At 35.4% G+C, this 24,417-nt stretch overlaps 5 protein-coding genes across 6 annotated transcripts; 3 read left to right on the top strand and 2 right to left on the bottom strand.

Moving 5' to 3' along the window:
* Positions 1–8,499: 8,499 nt before the first annotated feature.
* Positions 8,500–9,228, top strand: LOC140835463 (protein FAR1-RELATED SEQUENCE 5-like). Its single transcript, XM_073200956.1, has 2 exons — positions 8,500–8,518; positions 8,627–9,228. The coding sequence occupies exons 1-2, from the start codon at positions 8,500–8,502 to the stop codon at positions 9,226–9,228; spliced, it is 621 nt and encodes a 206-aa protein (XP_073057057.1).
* A 119-nt stretch (positions 9,229–9,347) lies between these two features.
* Positions 9,348–10,304, top strand: LOC140835464 (protein FAR1-RELATED SEQUENCE 5-like). Its single transcript, XM_073200957.1, has one exon. It carries the CDS (start codon positions 9,348–9,350, stop codon positions 10,302–10,304), a length of 957 nt encoding a protein of 318 aa, XP_073057058.1.
* Positions 10,305–13,298: 2,994 nt separating this feature from the next.
* LOC140834184 (nuclear transport factor 2) lies at positions 13,299–18,936 on the bottom strand. Of its 2 annotated transcripts, none has more exons than XM_073198870.1 (9): positions 18,512–18,936; positions 18,269–18,403; positions 16,814–17,123; positions 15,960–16,234; positions 15,270–15,444; positions 14,691–14,812; positions 14,538–14,603; positions 13,940–14,018; positions 13,299–13,697 (listed from the first exon to the last, which is right to left on the bottom strand). In XM_073198870.1, the coding sequence occupies exons 1-9, from the start codon at positions 18,548–18,550 to the stop codon at positions 13,582–13,584; spliced, it is 1,317 nt and encodes a 438-aa protein (XP_073054971.1). In that variant the 5' UTR covers positions 18,551–18,936; the 3' UTR covers positions 13,299–13,581. The 2 variants fall into 2 exon arrangements, with proteins under 2 accessions (XP_073054971.1, XP_073054970.1); XM_073198869.1 differs by having other exon boundaries at positions 15,960–16,240; positions 18,512–18,933.
* Positions 18,937–19,469: 533 nt separating this feature from the next.
* LOC140834189 (large ribosomal subunit protein uL14) lies at positions 19,470–21,360 on the top strand. The gene is made up of 4 exons (XM_073198876.1): positions 19,470–19,563; positions 19,662–19,946; positions 20,811–20,852; positions 21,098–21,360. The coding sequence occupies exons 1-4, from the start codon at positions 19,551–19,553 to the stop codon at positions 21,178–21,180; spliced, it is 423 nt and encodes a 140-aa protein (XP_073054977.1). The 5' UTR covers positions 19,470–19,550; the 3' UTR covers positions 21,181–21,360.
* An 834-nt stretch (positions 21,361–22,194) lies between these two features.
* On the bottom strand, positions 22,195–24,147 carry LOC140834185 (uncharacterized). The gene is made up of 3 exons (XM_073198871.1): positions 23,852–24,147; positions 23,354–23,448; positions 22,195–23,258 (listed from the first exon to the last, which is right to left on the bottom strand). Exons 1-3 carry the CDS (start codon positions 23,936–23,938, stop codon positions 22,496–22,498), a joined length of 945 nt encoding a protein of 314 aa, XP_073054972.1. The 5' UTR covers positions 23,939–24,147; the 3' UTR covers positions 22,195–22,495.
* Between the last annotated feature and the right edge of the window lie 270 nt (positions 24,148–24,417).

Raw genomic sequence — 24,417 nt, forward strand, 5'->3', positions numbered from 1 at the left:
CCTTCAAGATAGCCTTTACTGTTGAGCTGTATCTCTTTCGAGATAAGCTATATCTTGGGGCCGCTCAGCCCTGTCTTGTGGACGCATGGACACCGAGAGTACACAGTGGCCGACGGGTCGGGAGGGCTTCGGTGGTCCGGGACATTTTAGGTCCACGTCTGTCTTGTAGTGGATGCAGTGACCCAGAGGTGTACCGCGCGGCACTATCCACTTGGCGCCTCTAGACTGAGCATTGTTGAGATCCTTTTGTGATTCCTGTTGCTGAACCATGGTATCATAGAATAGCTATGTGCATTTCATCTAGGCTTGTATACTCATATTTTTGTATGGGCGTTCTTATCGCTCACGTCCCGGTTTTGTTATTCTTGGAACCCCCATTACCGGGCAGGCCTCAGTTGGACAGCTAGGAGGATCAGGAGGAGGACACGTTGAGTAGCTGGTTGGTTTAGTTTATCGAGTATGTTGATTCGATATGGTTGTATTGGATATTTCCTTTTGAGTTTAGTCTAGACTTCGATTCGATGGGTTGTATAACTATTTTTGTTGACTATTTCCGCTGGTATCTCTGATTATTGTTAATTAGGTAATGCATGCTTAGTTCTTGAGTAGTAGGTGATTTCTGGACGTGGGTCACTACAGTTTCAGTGCTTCAAAATCAGAAATCAACATACAGAACTTTTACACAGAATTATCAAACAAATTTCAAGATATTTATATGTAAGCCCACTTACCGTAACTTGCTCAAAGTGTTTCGGTAGAAGTCTGAAATCTGCTTGTTCTTGCTACTGGTTCTACTGCTCGAAAATCAGCACTCTCTTGGCTCGAAAATTCCAGTGATACTCATATTCAGAAGCTGGTATTTTTCCAGCAGACATGCATTTTCCAGCAGCAGCAGTAGAAGAACGAGAAATCAGCAGCAGCAGAAGAGCGAGAAAGAAGCAGCAGACAGTTACTGATTCAGCTTAGACTTGTAACTGAAGCATTAAAATGGAATCAAAGCTGTAAAATGTAGATTATGATCATTAATAGGGGGCCTAACATTCAGATTTCGGCCTATAAATAACACTCTCAAACCTCTGAATTGGGTTACACAAATCTGGAGAGTATCACTTGAATTTTCGAGCCAAGAGAGTGCTGATTTTCGAGCAGTAGAACCAGTAGCAAGAACAAGCAGATTTCAGACTTCTACCGAAACACTTTGAGCAAGTTACGGTAAGTGGGCTTACATATAAATATCTTGAAATTGTTCTTGCTACTGGTTCTACTGCTCGAAAATCAGCACTCTCTTGGCTCGAAAATTCAAGTGATACTCTCCAGATTTGTGTAACCCAATTCAGATGTTTGAGAGTGTTATTTATAGGCCGAAATCTGACTGTTAGGCCCCCTATTAATGGTCATAATCTGTATTTAACAGCTTTGATTCCATTTTAATGCTTCAGTTACAATTCTAAGCTGAATCAGTAACTGTCTGCTGCTTCTTTCTCGCTCTTCTGCTGCTGCTGATTTCTCGTTCTTCTACTGCTGCTGCTGGAAAATGCATGTCTGCTGGAAAAATACCAGCTTCTGAATATTATCTTCTGCTGGAAATTTTGCATTGCTTACTGAAATGCTTTTGCTGGAAATTCGGGTTCTCACATAATTGATCGTGAGCCTTAACACTGGTAATTGAGAGGTCTGTTCCCTTCCACGTTTCCAGACTATCCACTCGGGCTCACCTTCCGTGCAGGTCAGTTCCTTCCTACTCAGACCGACTATGAGGAAATGGGAGCGAGGTCCATGAGTATGGGTCATCATGCCTACTGTAAGAAGGTATGACATAGTTTGATGTCAAATCAAGAACAATATCCAAGCGCTGTAATTGAGGTCATCTCCTTCCCTATAAATACCTAGGTTTTCTTATTCATTTGGGACATGATATATTGCATTATAGTGCATTCAATAAATCATTCTCTACTTAGTGAGCTCTGAACTAACTTGAGCGTTCGACTGCCCACTCAAACCCTTTAGCGCCCCTCTGACATTTTTATGTTTGAATGTATTCAAATCATCTGACCCGAGCTCATCATATCCGGTCAAGAGTACTCATAGATAATGCAGGGCATACCACCCGAGCTCATCATACCCGGTCAAGAGTACTCACAGTATAGGCCAAGCTCATTCCATCAGGTCAAAAATCTTCACAAGGAGTATACATCTTTGCCTGGTAGATTTCCCACCCAACTCACCCAATCGACCCGAGCATTCTTATTGGCATTGTCTGTGGGTAATCATAAATATAAACGTAGATATAATTTTCACTTGAAGGGATTCCTCCAGAAGAGAGACTACCTACCCTGAGGACCTTTGGGGTAATCCAATCCCCGATGACCCTCAATTGACCATATCACTATTGCTCCGGAAGAACTCGCCCAGTGGCTAGCGACAGCTAGTTAAGATGCAACGGTAGACATGTTACCTTCTCAAAAATCACCCACGAGAGGAGGAATAGGTGGAGATATTTCCCAGGCATCTCAGGAAAACAACCAAAATATCTCGAGAGGCACGACGCCCTAGTATGATAAGGGGAGCTCGTTTATCTATGTCAGAGAGACACGAGGCCCCAACACCTTATTCAAGCTCGAGAAACATGCGGTCTCGGCACTTTATTTAAGTCGGGAGAAATGAGATCCCGACACTTTATCTAGGCCCATGATATATGAACCCCTGACACCTTATTCAAGGCCGGAAGACATGAGGGAGGCCCTTGTTACTTTTCAACACTAGAAAATTTTGTAAAGTGCTGGAGCTACTTATTCCTCAATCAGTGATCAAGACTCGACAATTAGCCCGACTAACTGGCGAAAATTCAAGAAAGAAAAAATTTGACTAGAAAATAAATAATTTCATCAATAGCTGAACAAGTACAATGGAATGGCTGAGGCCGAGAATCGCCTCATCATGGAAAGAGTTAATGATCTTGTCCAGATTAGAGAAGTCTTCCATGACCGCAGAGAGGTCATCCTCTTCAAATTGCTCGTTTTCATTTGCAGGAGCCAATTTGAAAAAAAAAATTAATTATCTTCTCGGCAGAGTCAAAGCATGACTAATTGAGACAACAAGTATAACTATAACCCGAATATTCAAGGAGGGAGTGATGATGCTCTGGAAAGGGCCCGTGTCATCATCGGACTTGGGCAGGAAAGGAAAACCAAAGTAGGACCAGTCTAGAGTTGGTCCCGATAAGTCAAGAGGATATCAAGTGGAAGTCAGCTGGGTAAAAAAAAATAGTAATATGTTTAAACAACCTTGGGCATACAACAACCCATGAAGTATATAAGAACACTATAAACTCATACAAGCTCGGGTTCATATTATTGGTTGGGCAAAGACAGAGTTGAATGATATTGCCCAGGAAGAAAAAGGTATCTGGCCAGTCAGGGAAGCCCTTTGAATCCCGGGCACTTGCAGCGCATTGAAGTCTTCCATGGCTAGGCAGGGAAGGATACCCGAGAAGATTAAGTTAAGTGAACGTGGACCATGTCCACTGATAATCGAGTGGTCTATTTTCCTCCATGTTTTCTAGGTCATACGACTCGGGCTCACCTTAATCGAACACCGACAAGAACCGTCCAGATCAGTTCCTTCCTACACAGACCAACCATGAGGAGATGAGAGTGGGGCTCATAAGTATGGGTCACCATACCTCATAATCATTAGCATGAAAAATCAATACCTATGACAAGATCGGGGACAATATGGGTCGTCATGCCTATTTTCAGAAGGCATGGCATGAGTAAATATCTAATCAAAAACAGTGTCCAGGCGTTCGTCATATTCTCCCCTATAAATACGCATGTTTGCTTATTCATTTGGGACATGAGATATTGCATTATACTGCATTCAATAAATATTTTCTCTACTTATGAGCCATGTCACCATACCAAAGTGGCCACGCTGAAAACCCTTTAGACGCCCCACTTACATTTTCTTGTTTGAGTGTGTGCAGATCATTTGACCCGAGTTCATCCTATCTGATCAAGAATACTTACAGTAAATAGCAGGCCAAACCACTCGAGCTCATCTTATCGGTCAACAGTACTTACAGTACGGGCCAAGTCACCCCGGCTCATCCTATCATTTCAAAAAAATTTATAGGAAAAATACACATCTATGTCCGAGAGATCACCAACCCAACTCACTCAATCGAGGTTAGGTGGAAAGAGAACTTTCACGCTAACATGAGAGTAATATCACAAGAGTGTATCTAAAATGGATATTTCTTTTCACATGATTGGGCATACACATTATTTTCTTTTCGGAGGATGGATTTTATATAAAGAAAATGTATTGATAAAAAAACTGATGAGTTGGATATTGTATATATTATGTTAATTTTTTATTTTCTTAGTTTCTATGTTTTAAATTTATTTTATAACATTTTTGATTGTCAACCTTATTGATAATTATAGAAAAAATCGAATCATAACTAATAATAGGATTATTCTTTAGATTTAATTGAAAACATTATATTATTTAATTATAATTTTGTTTTGGAAAACAATTGCGTAAATTTTTCTGTAAGTGATTGAATATTTAATTTTTAAGTAGTATGAAGAATAAACTATTTATATTATTTTCATAATATAGGGTATACGTTTTCAGATTTCTTAATTTATGTTAATGTCTAACTATAACTATATATAAAAAGATTCACTATGAGTGGTCTCATTTGACACCGTCTCACGTATCTTAATCTGTGAGACGGGTCAACCCTACTGATATTCAAAATAAAACGTAATATTCTTAGCATAAAAATAATATTTTTTTCATGGATGACCCAAATAAAAAATCTGTCTCACAAATACGACTCGTAAAACCATCTCACACAAGTTTTTACCTTCATCTATTATTCAAATTTTGAAGACCAATGTGTTTAAAAAATGTAATTAGAATGTTACTTACATAAATATTTGTCCATTTAATCAATTTAATTTAAATACCACCAAATTTATATCATAAGAAACTAATTAATTTTTTTTAATAATATGCATTCATTACACGAGTAATTAAATATGTATTATCTTCGTCGTGTCTCGCCCGGCAATGGGGACAAAAGAGGCATTCACAGAAAAGCCGACAAGCTGTGGGACCCAATTATCGAATGGGATTCGACACCTCAACCAGCAAGCCGATGAGAAATGTGGGTCCCACTCAACGTATCTTCAAAAATAACGTGAGGCTGAGGTAAAGATCAGCCCACTAATACAGAGAAATATCAAATGTATCGAAAAAATTGAATTTCTCAAAATTTTAGGTATATCAAAATATTTGGTATGCTATAATATCGATATCAAAATATTCGATACAATAACAATATGAAATTTGAAAATTTTCGATATAAATCGAGATACCAAAATAATATATATAAATTTAAAAATATACAATATTTTTAAATAATAAATTTAATTTTTTTAAAAAAATATAATGTATTTTTTCGATATATACCGATAGCATACCGAAATATCGATATACCACAATATTTCGGTATAATAGATATACTAATTATGCATACCGAAAATTTGAGTATACCAAGTCTCGGTATTCCAAAACTTTTGGTATGGTATTGATATAATTTTTTTTAATAACGTAATTTTTGGAATGATATATGATTTTCATTTTTTATTTCGATATAGACGTTTTGATTAGGGGTGGGCGTCGAGTCGGGTTCACGGGTTCGGGTAGTATAAAAATAAATGGCTTTCACTTTGATTTTCAAAACCGAATACTTTGAATTTTAATTTAAATCATATAAGCTGAATTGTAAGTAAATCTGTGATTCGAACTGATCCGTGAATTGGATGTATTTGTTCAATGAGTGAGTCTCATGTGAGACCGTCTCACGGATCTTAAACTGTGAGACGGGTCAATCCTACCCTTATTTACAATAAAAAGTAATACTCTTAGCATAAAAAATAATACTTTTTCATGGATGACCCAAATAAGATATACGTCTCACAAATACGACCCTTGAGACCGTCTCTTACAAGTTTTTGCCTTGTTCAAATGGTTAGTATTTGTTCAAATCAAACCATAATAATTTTCTTTCAATAAAAATGAGAGTAAACATAGAGGAGCCAGAAAATTTTCTTAGGATAGCGGAGAATAATTATTTATCAAAAAATAAAATATTGTAATTGATATAGAAGTACAATATTATATTCTCAAATATATGGTAAGAAAATGTGATTAAAAAATAATATTAATTTAGTAGAATAAAAAAAATTAAAAATATTTTGATAATTTATAGAATCGATAATGAAGTTTTCAATACGTACATATTAGATTATAAATAAATAATTATATCCAATTTTAAAAATAATTCAATTGAGAACAAAAAACTTCAAAAAAATTAGATTGAGATATACTGTAGGTATAAAATCGCAAATTATTAACTTCTTTTATATCGAGATGACCACAATGTGGTTTTGTGGGTTTTTGCAATTTTATATATAGAATTAATTTAAAGTTTTGAGCGATTTCAGGTGGTCGGTTGTTTTTTTTTATAGACAGATATTAGAATATTTATTTAAACTGATTCAAAAACAATAACAATATAATCTCTTCCAAATATAAAACATAGCTCAAATCATACAAATATAAAATTAGATAAAATAATAATCAAAATTCAAAAGTAAGTTAATAATTAAACACAACAAGACTCTCACAATAAAAATGATATTTACACTATTTTGTTTTTTTTTTTTTTACTTTCAAACTCCAAACAAATATTTGTAGTATACCAAATAAATACTCTAATAAAATACTAATACGAAGAATAATTAAGAAGAAGTCGAGTTCTCTTTGTAGGAGTGATATTTTAAAGATAGTTGAGATATAGTAATGCCGATTTTTTTAATTGAATATGTTGTTTATAAATTATTATAATTTTAGGTCAAATATTATAATAAACAATTCAGACGAGAAGATTTGGAGCGGTTCTTGGCAAAAAAAAAATAACCAAACCATGTATGTGATAAGGTTTATGATTATTAATTTTAATCACGATTTTTATAAAATATTAAAAAAACAGTACAATACAATTTTGTTCGGAAAAAAAATGGAGAATCAGATCTTAAAATTAGTTTCTTTGGCCTTTTATACTTCTATGTTTACGAGTTTGATGTTATGTTATTAAATTTTAATTTTAATCATTTATCTTTTTTTTTGTTAACTCTAATATTTTTTTGGACATGAAACTTACGTAACACCAATATAGTATAGATATGACATTAACATATGTAGTTGTACATTAACAACAATACCGATGAAAAAACTTAAATTGCAGAAGTTCATGTATAATTAAAACTGAAATTTTACAACATAAAATACCAAAATTGCATTAAAAGAAACATACTGGAACAAAAAAATATAACTTTTCCTAATCTTTTACACAGTACCCGACTGACAGACCCCAAAGATCATTGCCCATAGCAACGGTTAATTCGATGCGGGGTTAGGGCTGTGCCCTAACCAGTGGGATGCTGACACGTGGCACTTTATTAAAAAAAAAAAATTGCAAATCGACTTTGAAATGCAGCCTTTTGTTTTACCATGGTTAATAGTTTAACCCTTTCTTTTTTTTTAAAAAAAAAAGAAAATAGCTCAACAGAGCATTTCAGATTCCCGTCAAAAATTTCTAAACGCTATTTTCCCTCTTCTTTCAGTTTTTGCCTCTTCTTTCAGTTTCTGAACCTCCACCAAAAAAAGCAGCGGCGCTGCTAAGCACCGGCGTACATCGTCCAGAGCACTAGGTTGAAGATACAAACTTTTTGAAGGATTAAGTTGGAAGATTTGACGTTCAAAGGAAATGTGTGTTTTGTGATATATTTGGTAGATTTCTCTTCACTTTCTTTCCTTCTCTCTCACCATCATCATCATCACTACTTTTTTCTTTTCCTGCCATTTTTGTCTTTTGGTGGTGATAGCTCATTTATTAATTGTGTGCATACTCGTTACACTGAGAGAATCACACCCAAATCTGAAACGGAGAAAAAAATACGTATTTATAATATAGGTTGAATGTCAAGTATGGAGATGCTCATTGTCAAAAATATGTTGTTATGAGGCAGTGGACCCATATAGATTTTAAGATTTTGGCTTTTGTGACTTCTGAAAATTTTGAGGAACAATTTTTATATTGAGTTGTTGACTGAAGTTTGGGAACAATTTCTTTACGATACTGTTTGGTAAAAGTTATTTGGTTTCAGAGTTTTAGATGTTAACTATAAGTTTGTATTTTAATTTGGACGAAATCATTGATAAACTAACTCATATTTCTTATTTGGCACACGATGTTCTTTGTTACTACTTATAATTTTTTTTGTTATTGTCTCATAGAATTTACTGGAGTATTGTTGTTGTTGTTCCTGAGTTCATCACAAGATTAGATCCTGGTCCATCTGTGGTTGCTACACATCTACATACATCCCATTGACTGAACCGAGACCTCAAACACGACGAATGGATCTGAATTGCGATGGTAGATATATTGACTCTTGTAATATTTTTCCATAGTTATAAATTTCCTTTTGTAATATAACCAAATAATATCCAAACTGATTTTTTGTTCGTATAAACTTTGTGGTAGATAATATTGAAGAGGTTGGAGTTTCAAATTTGGAATCTGTGATTCATAGAGATGTTGAGGTACTATCTACAAATTCTATTATCGATCAATTGGAGAGTAAACTATTTGTTGGTGAAGTTGTGAAAAGTGTTGAAGATGCTTATATACTATATTGTAATTATGGTCATGCAAAAGGTTTTAGTGTTAAAAAAGGTGATCAACGCTACTTTCCTGGCACTAATGAACTTCAAGCTAAAGAGTTTGAATGTTCTTGTGAGGGTAGTAAAGATGAAAAACGTTCTAATGCTCAAATACCTGTTTACATGAAGCCGACAAATAGAAGTAAATGTAAAGCAAAGCTCAGAATAACTAGGCAACGTGGTGGAGAATGGACGGTCGGTAGATTTGTCATGGAACATAATCATGAAATGCTTGCGGCTGATCAAAGACATTTGTTGAGATCATCACGCAATATTTCGTATGCTCAAAAATCTATTTTGGAGTCCATGGTGAATTCTGGGATAACAGTGTCTAATGCTGTCTCTTATATGATAAATGAAGCACATGGACCACAGAATTTGAGCTTTATTCGAAAAGATGCATATGATTATCTTGTCGCATAAAAAAACAAACGAAAGTTGAGAACGGAGATACTTCTGCATTACTTCATCATTTTATAAACAAGGCAAATAAAGAGTCAAATTTTTATTGGAATGTGCAATTAGATGATGACAATAGAGTGATGAACTTCTTCCTTAGGGATTACAGATGTGAAGTTGATTATGAGTTTTTTGGTGATATTTTATCAGTTGACACGACTTATCGAACCAATCGGTACAATTTGATATGTGCTCCTTTCGTTGGAATTAATCAGCACAGACAAAATGTTCTGTTTGGCTTGGCATTTATGTCAGATGAAACTGAGAGTTCATTTGAATGGTTGTTCAAAACTTTTCTTGATTCTATGAATGGGAAACAACCTGAAACAATATTTACAGATCAATGCCAAGCAATGATGAATGCCATTGAAACAATTTTTCCACATTCACACCATCGGTTATGTCAATGGCACATAAATCAAAATGCTCCATCACACTTAGGTAGTTTGAATGGTGATTCTAGTTTTAAAAGATTGTGGAATAAATGCATGACTCAATGTGAATCTGAAGAAGAATTTGAATCCACATGGAGTATTATGATTGATAAATACAATCTCAGTGGCCACAAATGGTTAAATGGTATGTACACATTGAGATACAAATGGACTACTGCGTTTAGCAATAACAAGTTTAGTGCAGGGCTATTGGCCACTTCTAGAAGCGAGGTGACAAATGCTGTGTTGAAGAGATCAAGTAACAGTGCAATTTCATTGTATGATTTTGTGGTTAATTACGAAAAAATCCAGCAAAGTTGGCGAGAGAAAGAGAAGGCCGAAGATACGCGTTGTCATCACAAGAACGCCCCGACAATGTTGAAAAACAATCCAATGTTGAATTCTGCAGCTGATGTTTATACACTCACCGTGTACAAGCTATTCGAGTTAGAGTTTATTAAATCTTTGAATATGCGGTTTATTGAGATGCCTTTGGATTTCAGTGCGGTTATCCTCTATTTCAAAGTCAAATCTCATGATGAGAACTCAAGGGTCCGGCACGTGCTATTTAATAAGGAGAGTACTGAAGTAAAATGCAGTTGTTAGAAATTCGAGTCAATGGGAATATTGTGCAAACACATTTTGATGGTCTTCAATTTTATGAATGTGAATTATATTCCCAAACCCTACTTGAAGAAGCGCTGGATGAAAATTGCAAAAAATAGAGTTTTGGTAGATGATTTTTGTCAGGAAGAAAGTGGAAGTGGCCATGAATCTGAGATGGTTTTTGTAAACCAACTTATGAGATCGACTTATAATCTTACCATGCGATGTAAATCTAATGGAGATGCAAGAAAGAAATTGACAGAAATTGTTGAAGGTGCGAGAGAACAAATAGATGAGTTCTTCGAAAAACTTAAGTTGGATGACAACGGGATTCAAGAAGAAAACATGGTAGATGAAATGGATGTACGTAATCCTCCTCAAGTCAAGTCAAGAGGAATTACAAATAAAAACATACAACGTCATTGGGATGATAAAAGTAAGAAAAGAAAAGGAAAAGGAAAAGTTGACAGTTCAAGTAAGTCGTAATTTTTTTTGTTAATTGTCAATAGTTATTTCAATCTTTAATAAATTTTTCTCATTGTGTGATGGAGGAGATGCAAGATGTGGCAAACGAAAAGGACAAAGCGCACAGACTTCCCAATGCATGAATAGCCAAGAAGTAGATCATGCCCAGCAACTACAAAATCCTAATGTCCCACCATCATGGACATCTCAATTTGAAGTCAATCAATTTGAGTGGCATGGATTTCTCTGTAAGTTTCCGCATCTGTTGCATGGCATTATACTTGGTTTTTCTTTGTTATTAGTCTTCTGGTTGTGCGCTAATTCTTTATTTGTTTTGTTTATTATGCCTATCTTATATCATGCAGAGATAGATAAACCCGAAGACAAAAAAGCTGATGGATTATTTATCTGTTTGTAGCAATCCCACATCTTTGAACTCCTTCGGATCGAGCGTTTTGAATAGGTTGAAATGGACTCTTGTAATCACCCTAATTTTGAGCTTGCCCTTTGTGTTGTTGGTGTTTTTGTTGCTTAAACGCTACACAAAACAGATAGTGTATGTTTCGCTTCCATTTTTTGTGATAGTCCCAATTTTCATCAATGTTTCTTGGTTTGTTGCTTGCACTGTGAGCTCCAGATCCATTTTGCAGTTTTTATGGTTGAATACAGTAGTGAAAAGGATATTTGTTGAGCATTTTTTGAAGAGCTTCTTCTGTATCCAAATATCAGTTTTCTAAAATAAAAAATCTTTGAAAAAAATTTGCACTTATGGCGATTCTCTATCAAAACACAGTGATTGAAAGCTAAATCACCTGTAATCCCATTTTTCTATCTCCTTCAATGCTCTTGAAGTCATTTACAATTCCAATTCCCAGCTAAAACAATAAACGAGACAAATAAAAATCAATTCGTATGAAACCTTTATAAAATGTTGAACTAATATTACAGATGATACATACACCAGCTATGCTGTAAAGTAGTGTAAAAACAATCAAATTGCATACAACTCGTTTGTCAAATAGACGTATTCCAAATTGCTGCCAAGTATGATTTTAACTCTCGATTTTTATATTACATGACAAAACAAAAGTCATTAATCCACTAATCTTACATGACTAAACAAAATAATGAAAAAGATTCATTGTAATAATACAAATACTACTTTTGATCTTCTTTAACACGAAGAGATTTCAATTGTCGTTCTATCTCTTCAAATATTTGTGCAGCCTTTAAGCATTGCTCCCGTTGGTCACGTGCTAACTCAACCTGGACATCTATTAGGTTAGCTAGTTTCTCATATTGGTCGGCAGATGTGGTGAAACTTGAAGCTGTAGTAGAACTTGAAGCGGAAGCTGAAGCGGGCGCTGAAGCGGACCTTGAACTCGATCTCGAACAAGATTGTTTTTCCTTGTACGCCGTAAATGCTTCTACTGCTTCTTCATTAGTTTTATAAGACTTGTGTACAGCTCCACTAAATTTGTTAACTTGCATATGCGTTTCTTCCCAACACGTATATACGCCGGGATTGCGTCCAACAAACACAACATATGTTTTGCCCTATATTTACACAAAATTTCCAAAAAAAACTAATCAGTTTACTAAATGCAATAAATAATACAAAAAATAGCAACTTCAAATTAAACGGCTCACCATTTTAGCACTATCAAGTCAGCAACAACCGATATGGAAAAGAAATTGCAGACTGCAGAAAGAGTTCCAAATTTAACCCAATAATGAAATAACTAAAGCGTAAGAATAAATATAAGAAACCTCAAGAGCCAAGACAAAAGTACATGGAATAGTATTAGCAACAACCGATATGGAATGCACAAGCCCAAATTCAGAAAGCCAAATCAAGGAAACCACAAAACTTGCAAATGAGTCACAAATAAAACTCTTGTTCAATTCCTAATATTTCTCCACAACCCAGCAGATGGTCAATTTTTTTATCAAACCTCCAAACCAACCAATGAACGCAGGCAGGTTTTCGGAGGTGACGCCTTTTCGACGGTGGCGGAGTGGTGACGACAGTCATGGTGGTGAGAGGCAGCTTTTCGAAGGTGAAGATTATTGGGGAAATGAATTATTGGGGAAATGAATTGGGGAAATGCTCTGTTGAGCTATTTTCTTTTTTTTTTTAAAAGAAAGAAAGGGTTAAACTATTAACCATAGTAACACAAAAGGCTGCATTTCAAAGTCGATTTGCAATTTTTTTTTTAAATAAAGTGCCACGTGTCAGCATCCCACTGGGTTAGGACACAGCCCTAACGCCAGCATCGAATTAACCCATAGCAACACAAGAATCTAATTATTTTTTTCTGTTTTTATGCTTTCAATAAATTTTGGGTACCCTAACACTACCCATAAATTTTCTATTACCCGAAATTCGGGTAGTAAAAACACTGCCCGGTTTTCCGTATGCAACCCGAAAATACCCAAACCCGAGAAACATGACCTCTCACAACAAAATGAGTAAGATTTTCATCTTATTATAACTTGTCTAAATAAATGCTTTTAAAAGAGGAGAAAAGTAGAAGGCACATCGAGAATCACAAAATGACAGTCCATGTTAGGTTGTTCCAAAGTACAGATAGGCTCCTCTTGAAACGGAAGATAAAAAACGCAACCAAAAGGAAAGAAGGATTAGTTTCAAAACAAAAAAGACACCCAAAGAAAATGTCCCTCCAAACAAAAATAGGAAACGAAATGGGAAGCATTTGCTTCTGTTACAAAAACTTGCTCGCTCGAAACGTTTGAGGACAAGTTATTTCATCAAATGCCACAGGTTCTAATCCGGGCGGGTGTTATTTCATCATATGCCACGGAAACCATTGGCTCTTAAGCGGCTGCTGTTGTCACTGCCATTTTGGTCGCCTCCCCTTCCAAAAGTCCTTCCACCAAGCGCCCCTCTGCCTCGGCCCCTTCCGCCTAATCAATCAAGAAAAATCAAAAGCAGCAACATATTATCAAATAACAATAGCCAGGTGTATATATAGATAATGGACTGTGCTCCAGACAGCATTAATTAAACAATGATAAAACTTTCTGATTCATATTATCAAAAAATTGATTATATACAAGGAAGAATTAATACGATCACAGGGGATTTCTTTTATATTCGAGTAAAAGGAAAATCTAATTCTTCATTTGGTGGAGTTTGAGATACATACGTCCACCACGAGTTGGGCCACTATTCGGTCTCCTCTCCTCAATATACACTTGCCTTCCGGCCAATTGAATCGGAGAAGCCTAGGAAACAGGAAAATTCTAATCAGATACCTAGCACATAGTTGATGTCAAAAAATATAGATTGAGAATTAAGTAGAACTTCACAACCATATCACATCAGACACCCAAAACTAATCCTAAATGGAACAGATCGGTACGGATATGTTGGAAGCATCTGAGAAAAGATCAAGACATAAAGGTATTCCCATACCAATATTACTCTAAAGACAGATTTTACGACGTTAACCTGCATCACAGCAGATTTGTCAAAAGGATGACACAAACACAAAGCAATAACACACTGGAGAATAAATTCTGAGAGGATAGATATTTATGTGAGGCGTGGATAGAGGACAAACTCACTGATTGAAAACATAATGAAACATAGAGATATGTTAGAGTGAAGGAGCAATACTATGAATATCTCTTAAAGATGCATACTGAGTGAATCAGTTCTCAAGGAGATGTAGGCATCCACAAGGACTTTGAGAAGCCAATAATTTAAAAAATTTAATCAGTAAATGAGAGATATTTGTCAACCTTGATTGCGTTCTGAACGCTTTGCACATCTTCAAACTCGACAAAGGCATAGCAAACACCAGTATCCTGGTAACCACGGCCACATTTAGATAATGAAATTACATTACCACATGATACCATATGAAATCAAGGAATATCAGAAAGAAAAAGAACCTTGCGGTTCCTCAAAAAAACTCCATCCTGCTTGATTTTACCGAAAATTTTAAACTCTTGTAGAATATCTAGTGTCGTTACTGTAGATGGCAAGTTCCTCACATAAACAGATTTTGATTCTCCTGAGAAAGTATTTGCAAAAATAAAGTTAATGAAGTTGAATAATAAGAAAGAAAAAGTACAATTCCATCCATAAGAACTTAGTGCAACAAGTCAACACAATACGTTAGGTACATCTTACAAATTCTCCACAAATGCCTAGTTTCTTCGTGACATAATGCCCAAGCAAAAAAATGAACCAATATTCAAATATCCATCAAATACGAGCTTAGGCCCGGGCCAATTCACTTTTCTTATTTCAACAATAAAACTCCCCAGCACATTATTAATGGCAGTAAAAGTGAAGGGATGTCATTTAGAGTAAATGAGCTTCAGTCGGTAAACACAACACAGTCAAACAGTAGAACTGAAATAAATAGGCATTTCCATAAAACAAAGATAAAACTTACAACCTAGTCAAACAGTAGAACTGAAATAAATAGGCATTTCCATAAAACAAAGATAAAACTTACAACCTACCTTCATCTTGTGAAAAAGTTTCTTCCGTGACATCTGGAACAGTATTCAGCACACCGGGAATTGAATGCTGGGGTAAAGGCGGCAACACATGATTCCAGTCTGAAACATATGGTGTGCTCTGAGAGAATGCTGGTGGATAGCTAACTGATGATGAAGATTTTCCTTTCGCCCGCAACTTCGCACATTGAAAGAATATAAATATAAACCGCACGAAGCGGAGGAAAAATAATCAGTCAGAATATGTAACTACCCCAGGAACATATATTTGAAAGAACTACCACAAAGGAAGTGCTATTGTTAAAATATGCCGCTCAAATGTCAGAAAACAGAAAAAAATAGGAAATGAGTGGAAACCACTTTCAAAGCACATAGGAATCTGGGTATAACCTCAATTGAAATTTTAAAATACTTGCAATATCAATATCCAATATGTAACTTATAGCAGCTACACAAATGAGCAATCAGCTAAAGTTGCTAATACTGGATAGATTACCAATGACCTTCTTTCTCACTAAAGTTAATGTGACTATAAGATCTACATGCTCGAGTCATATGCCATGCTTCCATTTTGGAGTCTAAATCAAACAAAGGCGGGGTGTTATTTATATACTGTTACAACGATATCAAACACAACTTGTATATATGATGACTAAAATGATACCATCCGATCTTACAAAAAATGTCACTCACAATAGAAGCATAAGTCAGCTTCTCAGGCTCTAATACTGGTTCAGGTTCCTCCTCTGCAGAAAGCTGAGCCTCTGGCACAGCAGTCACAGTACTTTGATGCGAGTCACTATTTTCTTCCTCTGGATTTTCCACTTCTAGTTCATTAGTTTCAGGCTCGTGTTCTGGCTCAGGTTCCTGATGATAAAATTCTTGATAACCGTACTCATGGTCAGGCTCATCTCCTTCAATATGAACTGAGTTAACATAGTCATGAGCCTCCTCCTCCAAGGCATAGTCTGATACTGTTCAAAACAAATGCTTAGCCTGATGATTACACAATCACAAGACACCTTTTTCCTCCATACAAAAATGTTTCATCATCAACAACATATACCTCAACATTTAAATATTTGTTCGAGAGTGGAAAGAAAAAAATGTGTTTGCATGTGAATACGAAAATACAAAGACAGAACTTCATTTACTTTAGCCAAAATAATTTGCAAATGAAATCTAAAACCACAGCATACTTACAAACAGGGAAAGTCACAATTGAAGGAAAAACAAAAGTGAATTCGTAAACATGCAATTACTGATATGGAAAAAGTAAGTGAATGCATAAAATGTGATTATTGATGATGATATAGATATTTTTTTAAAAAGTCTAAAGCTAAACAGCATCCATACAAAACATGTGTAAGACGACCATTTGGAGCGGATAATGCCTGCCTCAACTACCTGTGCCAAAAAGGATAATTTTTTTTTTTTTTGCCTTCAAAAGTGGTTGACAAAGGAATTCGTAAGAAAGAAATTTCTGTATACAAGAAAGTATCAAGTGCTGAAATCTCAAAAAAAGCTCAACAGATCAGCCAACTTACCAGGTGGATCAGGAAGATTGGTAGGAACAGTTGGTTTATAATCGGAAGCCTGTTCCTGCACTGCTGGAGCTGAAGGCTGGGGACCAACTTCCTCATCACCAAAGTGAAACATATCATTCAGAACAAAATAACCTTTCTCTTGTGGGGCAAGAAAGAAAGTCTGCACAAATTTCTTCCACCTGGTAGTATCTCTAGATTTCAAAGAACCAGTAACAACCACGAGAACACCTTCATTCCAAGATTGAAGGGAATTTATTGTCTTGATTTCAATTCCAGTGAAATCTAGCGACATTATTAGCTGATGAATTTGCTGCAGAAAAAAGGAAATAAGCATGACATACACATATAGAAGTGGAAATAATGTACATGATATCCTAAGTTAACCACCAAATGCAGCAAATGAATTTTGTATAAATTGCACAAAGTACAGATACAGTAAGTAGATATCAACGGTGAAAGGTACGTGCAACAGCAGAAAGCATAAATGTAACTGTAAGTTAGTGACACAAAATCTTGTTAGAAGCAGGATTCATTGGATAGTTGTCAATACTGAAAATTAAGAAATGCAGACTGCTGCTGTCGGATCACAAATCATGTCAGTTCAAAGATTCATACAACAGACAAATTCAAGAAACATGATCTCTTTCATATAATTCAAGTTACATATGTATAATCCAGATCTCTAGGAATGGCATTTGAAGAAAGTTTCCAGAAGATCATCCCACGAGGCAAAGCAGGAAGAATTTAACACTGTCCGGTTACTCATCCTTGTCTTCTGGATGATGTGACTTTTAACACCATTAACACATCAAAAAAGAAAAAGACATTTTCTATGCATACCAACGCCAAAGTTCAGTAGTTTCATAATTCCATATTTCATATATGGTTATGACTAAGCATTAGTGTCAGCAAAATATGCCATGTAACCCTAGCGTTAAAAATTCAACCATTTGGCGTAGAAATTGTTAGCTATATTTTCAATAAAGAAAGAATACGTCTATAATTCAATAAAACAGAATTGCTCTAACATGTTTTAACATCAAACTATGCAATACTCCATCAGCAGCTCATACTATGTAGGAGTTAAATAATAAAAAGATATGCATTGAAGAAATGGACTTTTGGTAGCTTTCTGAATGAAACAGTGAAACATAACCCATGACCTAAAAAGTTTATCTTGAAAATATGGTAAACATCACAAAGGAACCCGTCACCTAGGAGGAAATTGCAAAAAGATATTTCTTTATACCACAATTTCCATGCCTCCAAAGACTAGAAACCGGCTAAAATAAATCCTCCTTAGATCACTGATGTAAAAACTAAAAACCATCCAGTCATCACCATAAATCAAAATTTCAAGATAATTCAATCTGAAGAAGGACATCGACACTCAAAAGCAATAATCATGTTAAAAAGAAACAAAGAAAAGAGGAAAATTGGGTTTAAAGCCCACACCATCATATCGTTTGCAGGATTGACGGTATCCCCATCAATTCTAATCATAGAGCTTTCATCAGTGTAAAACTGATGCACATAATCCCGCTGCTGCTGAAACACCTGATAATACTGCTGGACGAAGTACGATCCAATCTAATATTTCATAAAAAAAATCCACCCATAAGGACTCGCGAGATGACATTTTTAAAAAGAAACATACAACAAAACATCACGGAATACGTAAGCAAACCATAAGATTACCTGAGTAACGGTCACTGGTGCAGCGCCATGAGTAGTCATCCTCCCCCTGCAAAAACCTCCACAAACAACAGCGATCCCACAAACCCTAGATCGGAAAGATCTCTGGGGTTCAAACAAATAAATAGTTGTTTTAATCCCAGCACAAAATTCCTCACAAAGGTTTTTCCTTGCGATTATATATAGTAAAGAATTACCACAAAAACGGAAAATATAAAATTACTGGTCCCTGAAACAGCGTCTTTCTTTATTATTTATGTGCGCAAATATAATTTTTGTAGTTCCCGAAACGAGAAAATAAAGGGGTAGGCTCGCGTGCGGAGTAGAAATTTGTAGGGAGAATCGATGGATCGATCGATGGATCTTCGATTGAGTGAATTCGTGTGTGTGCGCGAAGATGTGTGTGGATATTTAATTTAACTGTTAAATTTCATATTTAACGATTTCCACATTACAATGATTTGTGGAGAATATATTTGATTGAATTTAGTTCTAATAAGAAATATTTCTTTTACAAATAAGAAATATTATGTAGATTTTCACTAAAACTAAATGAATAGATCTCATTTGTGATCGTCTCACGTATCCTAATATATGAGACATGTCAACCCTACTCATATTTACAATACTATTAGAATAAAAAATAATATTTTTTCATTGATGGCCCCAATAAGATATATGTCTTATAAACACGACCCATGATACCGTCTCACACAAGTTTTTGCTAAATTAATTTAGTTTTAATTAATTAATTAATATAACATATTAAAAAATCCATGAAATTAAAATTGAAGGAAATTGGTCGAATTTCATTTAAGTTGCCATATGATTGTTTTTATCCTATAAATTGTCGTAGTGGAGCTTTAACGAATTTTAGTTTTATATTATTTCGTCGAGAAAAGATGATGTCAATGAAATTTAAATCCGAACAATATATGAAGCCCAGCCCATTTAAAGAAAAAGAAAAGGCCCAGCCCAAATCCTATAAAACCCTAGATCCTTCCATACTCCGGATTTCAGTTGGATTTCGAGGACTGTAAAAATGTCGAAGCGAGGTATGATCTTGAATGGAAAACTCTTCTTCTATGTTTCCATTTCTAACACAATCGTTTGCTGCCATTTTCGTTTCTGAAATCATTCTGTTTTTGAGCAGGACGCGGAGGATCGGCGGGGAACAAGTTCAGGATGTCACTGGGTCTACCGGTGGCGGCGACGGTGAACTGTGCCGACAACACCGGGGCGAAGAATCTCTACATTATATCGGTCAAGGGAATCAAGGGAAGGCTCAACAGGCTTCCCTCAGCTTGCGTCGGCGACATGGTTATGGCTACTGTGAAGAAGGGTAAACCGGATCTCAGGAAGAAGGTTATGCCAGCCGTTATCGTTCGCCAACGCAAGCCTTGGCGCCGAAAGGACGGTGTTTTCATGTACTTCGAAGGTATTTCGTCCTAGCGGACGCAAACTTAGGTTTTGTTAGCTTCTTTTTTTTTCTTCCTGCTGCTCCTGGTTTGATTGTACGGTTGCTTGTTGCGTGATTCCTGATTTCACTCGTATTTATGATCTCATTGGTTGCTTGAATTTAATATTACATATATACACGTGCATATGATCACATATACATATATTATACCTGCGCCTATATTAGAGGCATCTGCAAAAGAATAAAATTAAGACTTTATGTGAAATTTTTCTAAAGTTTCAATTTTTGCCTCCCGAATTCCATTGAATATTTGATTTGTCCACTCTATTGTATATTGGCTCCTGGAATACTTATGTGCTCGTGTTGATAGCACGCTAAACTTTCTACCACTGGTTTCAAATTTGTCGTTATGTTGTTTACTGCTTTAGTTAACCAGGCCTGCTTAGTAGCGGCAAGGAAATCTTTTATTTTTCCTTAATTGTTGGTATCGGGGTGTGGTCTTGATATACCCTTTTACATTCCCATTCAGAAATGATTAATCCCAAAAATTTATGCAACAGTTCACTGATGAAAAACCATAATGTTGGCTCTTGGACGTATAGTGCTTTTTTCCTAGGATGGCCGACCACTACATGTTAATAAATTTGCGAAATGTTTCCACTTTCAATGTGATAGCATGAATGTTTAGAAAACTTGCAAAATGATGTTTGTTTAAGTTCAATCCTGTTTACTTGATGGCAACCCATGTTCATAAATCTGTGAAATGGTTCCACTTTCAATGTGACAGCATGGATGTTAAGAAAACTTGCAAAATGGTAATTTTTTTGAGTTCAATCATGTTTATGATGACAATTTGTTAATCTTTGCCTTTTGCATCCACAGATAATGCTGGGGTCATTGTGAATCCCAAGGGTGAAATGAAAGGTAATGTGTCATTTTATAAACCATATTTATTTAAAAATTTACGCTTTTTACTTCGAGAAGAGTTTTTAGATGCCTGTTGTCGCGGGCAATGGACAATAGCTCATTTCATGCTGTTTTCGAACTAAGTTTTGGGGTATGAGCAGTGCCAGTATTGTCAAGTAGCTCACTTGCTCTATTTTCGTTGGCATTTCTTCAAATTTTACAGACGGTACTGTTTTAATTCGTTGCATTTGTTTGGTTTTTAGGGTCGGCCATCACGGGCCCGATTGGAAAGGAGTGTGCTGATCTCTGGCCTAGGATTGCTAGCGCTGCCAATGCTATTGTTTAGTAGTATTGAAATTCTGTTCTTGTTTTCTTACTCATTCAGAGCAATTCAGTTTTGAGGTATGGAAGTTGCAGTTATGTCCTGAATCAATTTGATTTTCCATATTAGACTTGAGTTTATCATGGATTGCTTTTGATCACCTAACCTTGATTACTTGCGGTAAAATGTCATTTATTTATGTTTGCGCCTTTGTAGAAGCAAAACTGATTTGTGCATCATCCCCTTTCATAGTGGTGGATCTACGGGTTTGAGAGAGTTGATGAGAATATATAGATTCGGGCCGACAAAGTTATAAAAAAAATTACAAAAAATTACGAAATATACTGTTACACTCTAAAAAATATAATAGAGTTGGGTTTTCTTTTCTTCTGACATACTATTTTCTTCAAACGAAAACCCAATTTTTGCATCTCCCAAAGCATACTCACTGGTGGTGTATATTTAAGTAATGCATGTTTGAATTCAATTCGATCGAGTAATCAATTTCAAATTTTAGCTTCACTTGTTGAAATACAAGAGCTTGTACAAGAAAAACTTTATGCACATATTGAGAAAAAAATTTCAGGGGTTAAATTTTAGATAAAAATATACCTTAAATTTTTATATTATTTAAACATAAAACAAATTATAGTTACTCGAGTAACTCGTGAGCTATTTGATTAAAAACAACTAAAATTCGAACTCAACTCGAGTAATGATTTGAGTTCGATCAAATCAAATTTTGCTGATAAGTTATTCGTAATTAACTTGACTCGGTGGAACTCGTGTGCTCAAACATGGTGCTTAAATAATCGCGAAAGACAAGGTGGAGAATAATTATTTGTTCAGATTCTTGTATGGTTCAAAATATTCTTGTTTCACATTGTCAAACTCAACTCTTCTGTGAAAAGTCAAAGTTGCTTAAAATCCCTACGAAATATTATTGGAGTTTAACCCCAATGTTGTTAAAACAGAAATCATATACCCTCAAGTCTGACGTATTACACATTTTAAGCTCTAAATATACAAAATGTCATGTTTGTAAAATGTAATTTCATGAATTTCTTTTGAAAAAAATTGGAAGATAGTTATTGATTAGCGGGGTAATCAATCCATTCAAACAACACGCATACATATAAAATACAAGATAATAATACAACAAACAAATAAAAGAATCCAAATGAATCAATCAAGAATTCACACCACACACACACACACGGAATTCGTTCATAACAATCTCACAAGCTTCACAAGGATCTCTCAATGGCTTGTTAATCTTCGGCAGAGTCTTGATTTTGAGATATCTACGGTCTTGTCTCAAAACGAGTTGGTAGCCACTTTATCCTTTGGACATGTTAATGTACTCGATGTCACTGGAACTAATCTTCTTTTTGGGGAGTGTGGATTCTGAGGAAACCAACCAATTCGAAAGACTTGCATCCACGGCGATTTCTTGATTCGAATTCTTGAATTGATCACATCTTACACTGAGGGCAAATAATGTTTGATTGTTCTCTTTCTGTGACTTCAACAAACGTGCTCCTTTAGATTTGGCAGCTTTCCATTGTGTTACATTCTCCACAGGGTTCAACACAGAATTAATATAATCACTTCTATTTCTTGCTTGAGATTTTGATCCAAGAGTTCCATCTTCTTCAAGTAACCGAGTCTTCTTGATAACACCAGCTGATTGATTCTCTGTTCTAGATTCCAAAGATTGGATTAAAGTTGATCCAGGCCACATCATTTCTCGGCCATCTGATGTACAATCTATATCATCTTCATAGTCGTCTTCTGAATCATCCAAATCACTATCACTGTAATCTTCCGCTTCATCATCACTGTCTCTGGCACCATAGTATCTGTGATTCGAAGGATATGATACGACGCAGGATTTGACTGGATTCTCATCTTCAAATAGTGGTTGACTGGAACTTCTAGGATTTCTCTCCTTTTCTTTCTGAACATTTGGGTTACCCTCTGGTAGGGAATCAGTGCTTTCACAAAGTGAATAGCGCTCATACGTAGTGATGTTTGAATTAAAGGTAACTCTTTTTCTTGGGCTCGGACTCAACTGCTGCTCCTCTCCCTCTGGTCTATTTCTACAAACAAAATCAAGATAAATTGTACAATCAATCTCATGGAACAAGAGCTAGAACAAGTAACAACAAGTTTCGGAAAAGAATCAAGTGCTCACTGTAACTCGGAAACCAAGTTGGGAGGTGGCGTCTCTGTGATGCTCTGACCTGCAAGCAACACGCTTTGGTGCTGAAAACTTCCAACTTTTTTTTGCTGCAGCACGAATCATCATTTAATTCAGTTTACCATAAGAAACAAAAACGTAAATATCGAAATCAAATTGCGATAGATATATATCTATCAAGTAGGAATGACTAAACTGCTGGATCACATCAGCTCCAAATAATAGAAATTGTTATATAAATAGAATTTATGAAATGACATCATTAGAAGAAACACAGGGAATCAAATCAAAGAATCATTCTTGAATCTCTTCCTATTTGGACAAACTTTCAACTCACTCAAGCAGGAAAAAAAAAACAAGAAGACGAACTAGGACTTAGAAAATAAAATCGAGGATCCGAAATTGATTGCACAAACTAACAAACAAAACAATTTCATCATTTTTATAAAAATTCCATCCGGAACCAAATCAAACTAACAAATGGGTATTTACTTGCACTTGATAATCCGCCCGATGAATCCTCTGTCTCCGACTCGACCTATCTTTCGAATCTCCAAAACACCCTAGAAAACAACCCATTTACACCCCCGTGTTCTCTTGATTTTGGATAATTATTGGTCCAGATAACAAGAGAGCAGCATAAGATCCAAGAGCAAGAGGATCTTCACATTCCGTGTTGCAGAGCATAAAGAAAGGCGAAACGGTCGAGTTTTGGTGGGACTGTGCCTGTGTGATTAGGGTTTTGTGTGTGTATTATATTGTTTGAAAATTGGGAAGAAGTGACCGTTACTGACAGTCTCTATCTTCTTCAACTCTTTTCATTGTATGATTATTTTATGTTTAAAAAAACTCTCCTCTTTAACAATAATAAATAATATTATTCTATAATTAAATTTATCATTCTTATACTAAAAAATTTAGATTGATTTGAATAATTTTAAATGATAAAAATTTGTGTGAGACGATCTCATACGTCGTATTTTGTGAGACGGATCTCTTATTTAAGTCATCCATTAAAAAATATTATTTTTTATGCTATGAATATTACTTTTTATTAT

This window comes from Primulina eburnea, chromosome 6 (genome assembly GCF_022965805.1).
Source record: "Primulina eburnea isolate SZY01 chromosome 6, ASM2296580v1, whole genome shotgun sequence".
NCBI classification, from domain to species: Eukaryota; Viridiplantae; Streptophyta; class Magnoliopsida; order Lamiales; family Gesneriaceae; genus Primulina; species Primulina eburnea.